A 1,393-nucleotide genomic window follows, 5' to 3' on the forward strand; every position below is an offset into this window, starting at 1 on the left:
TGTACTCGTTTCTCTATTGATACGGCATCAGTTACAAGATCACCACCAACGAGGCCGGCAGCGGAACCTTTATCTAAAATAAGCATGCATATACCTTGTCGACCTAAACTGTATCTTCTAGAGTTGAAGCTAAGATACTCCTTACAGCTGTCCCTGGATCCAGCTTGAATCTGAGTCCATCCCATTTTGATCTCATCTAGATCAATAGATTCCCCAATGCATACTGCAGCAACACGACCATACGCCTCTGGTTGGGGGTATACTACACCAACCACATTGTAAGGGACCAACTTATGCATATATATTACAATAGACGTTCTTCCCACCAGCTCTTCTACGACGATATGCTGGTAACTCCCTAAAAGGATACACATCCGCATCCTCGAAAGTACCGAGATTAGAGCCCATTGTATGTAAGTCATATTAAGAACCCCTATAGACCGACTACAACTCTAGTGAGGCGTGAGCTCGTTGAGGGTACAATGTATTGATAGGAGAAGATGATGAGAGGGGTGAGCAGTATTCTACATCTCTATACGGTGATATACCTCACAGTACGTTGAAACAGAACGACGAGTGATCCGATCGGAATTTTTCTCCCACTCGTGTAAACGCTTCCAAACGAGTCCCCTGCATTATTACATAAGCCTCTCCCCCTCAGGTCTGATCACATCAGGTGGTCCACTCCGATACTCCCTAGGTGAGTATGCAGCAGTACGGGCATTCTAATACCAACAACAGTGGCGTCCTTCCCCACTGCTATACCCTTACCTGACGCCTCTCCCTCAACTCTAGATTCCTATTACGGCTAAAACCCCTTCCCCTACCACGATGGGACTCTTCTGTTGTTGAGCGGTATAGAGGGATGTCCATAGTGAATCTTGCGCATCATCATGCTATTAGGACCAATCTTACAATATCTTGCCTTCTGGCAATTCCTCTAATCTCCCCTCATCGCTATAGCGCAATCGATCGGTATTCCCTTGGACGTGATCCGAGGCCTTTGAGGGGATAGAGTGTTCGTGAGGTTTAGCCTTGGCTATGGTAGGATACGGGGGAACCTCAGAGAAGCTAGTCCTTGCCCAGTTTGGATATTGGTGCGGGAGGTATCTTAGGTTGGAGTAGGTTAGATATGGAATAGGGTGGGTGGTAAGGTGCTGCTTATCAGAGAGTTCGTTAGCCACCTAAGCCACTATGCCGGATCTCTATATGACTCGTCCCCGTAACTTCGGCCCTGGTTCTCGTCAATGCCGTGTGTGCTCCAACCAGCACGGTCTTATCCGCAAGTACGCCTTATGATGTGCCGTCAATGCTTTAGGGAGAAGCCAACGATATTGGATTCCACAAGTATCAATAATAATACACACATTCCATAGTCATCTATTACTACTAC

General features: G+C 46.8%; 1 protein-coding gene across 1 annotated transcript in view; it reads right to left on the reverse strand.

The window, feature by feature from the left end:
- Pmar_PMAR021597 (hypothetical protein) overlaps nt 1-408 on the reverse strand; it is a gene marked incomplete at both ends in the record, with an annotated part of 2,292 nt that extends 1,884 nt beyond the window's left edge. The window contains 3 exons of the mRNA XM_002775061.1: nt 6-73; nt 146-262; nt 309-408. Of these exons, the coding sequence (XP_002775107.1) occupies nt 6-73; nt 146-262; nt 309-408 (285 nt within the window). The remainder of the gene's footprint in view (nt 1-5; nt 74-145; nt 263-308) is intronic.
- Between the last annotated feature and the right edge of the window lie 985 nt (nt 409-1,393).

Source organism: Perkinsus marinus (assembly GCF_000006405.1).
Source record: "Perkinsus marinus ATCC 50983 genomic scaffold scf_1104296956762, whole genome shotgun sequence".
Lineage (NCBI taxonomy): Eukaryota > Perkinsozoa > Perkinsida > Perkinsidae > Perkinsus > Perkinsus marinus.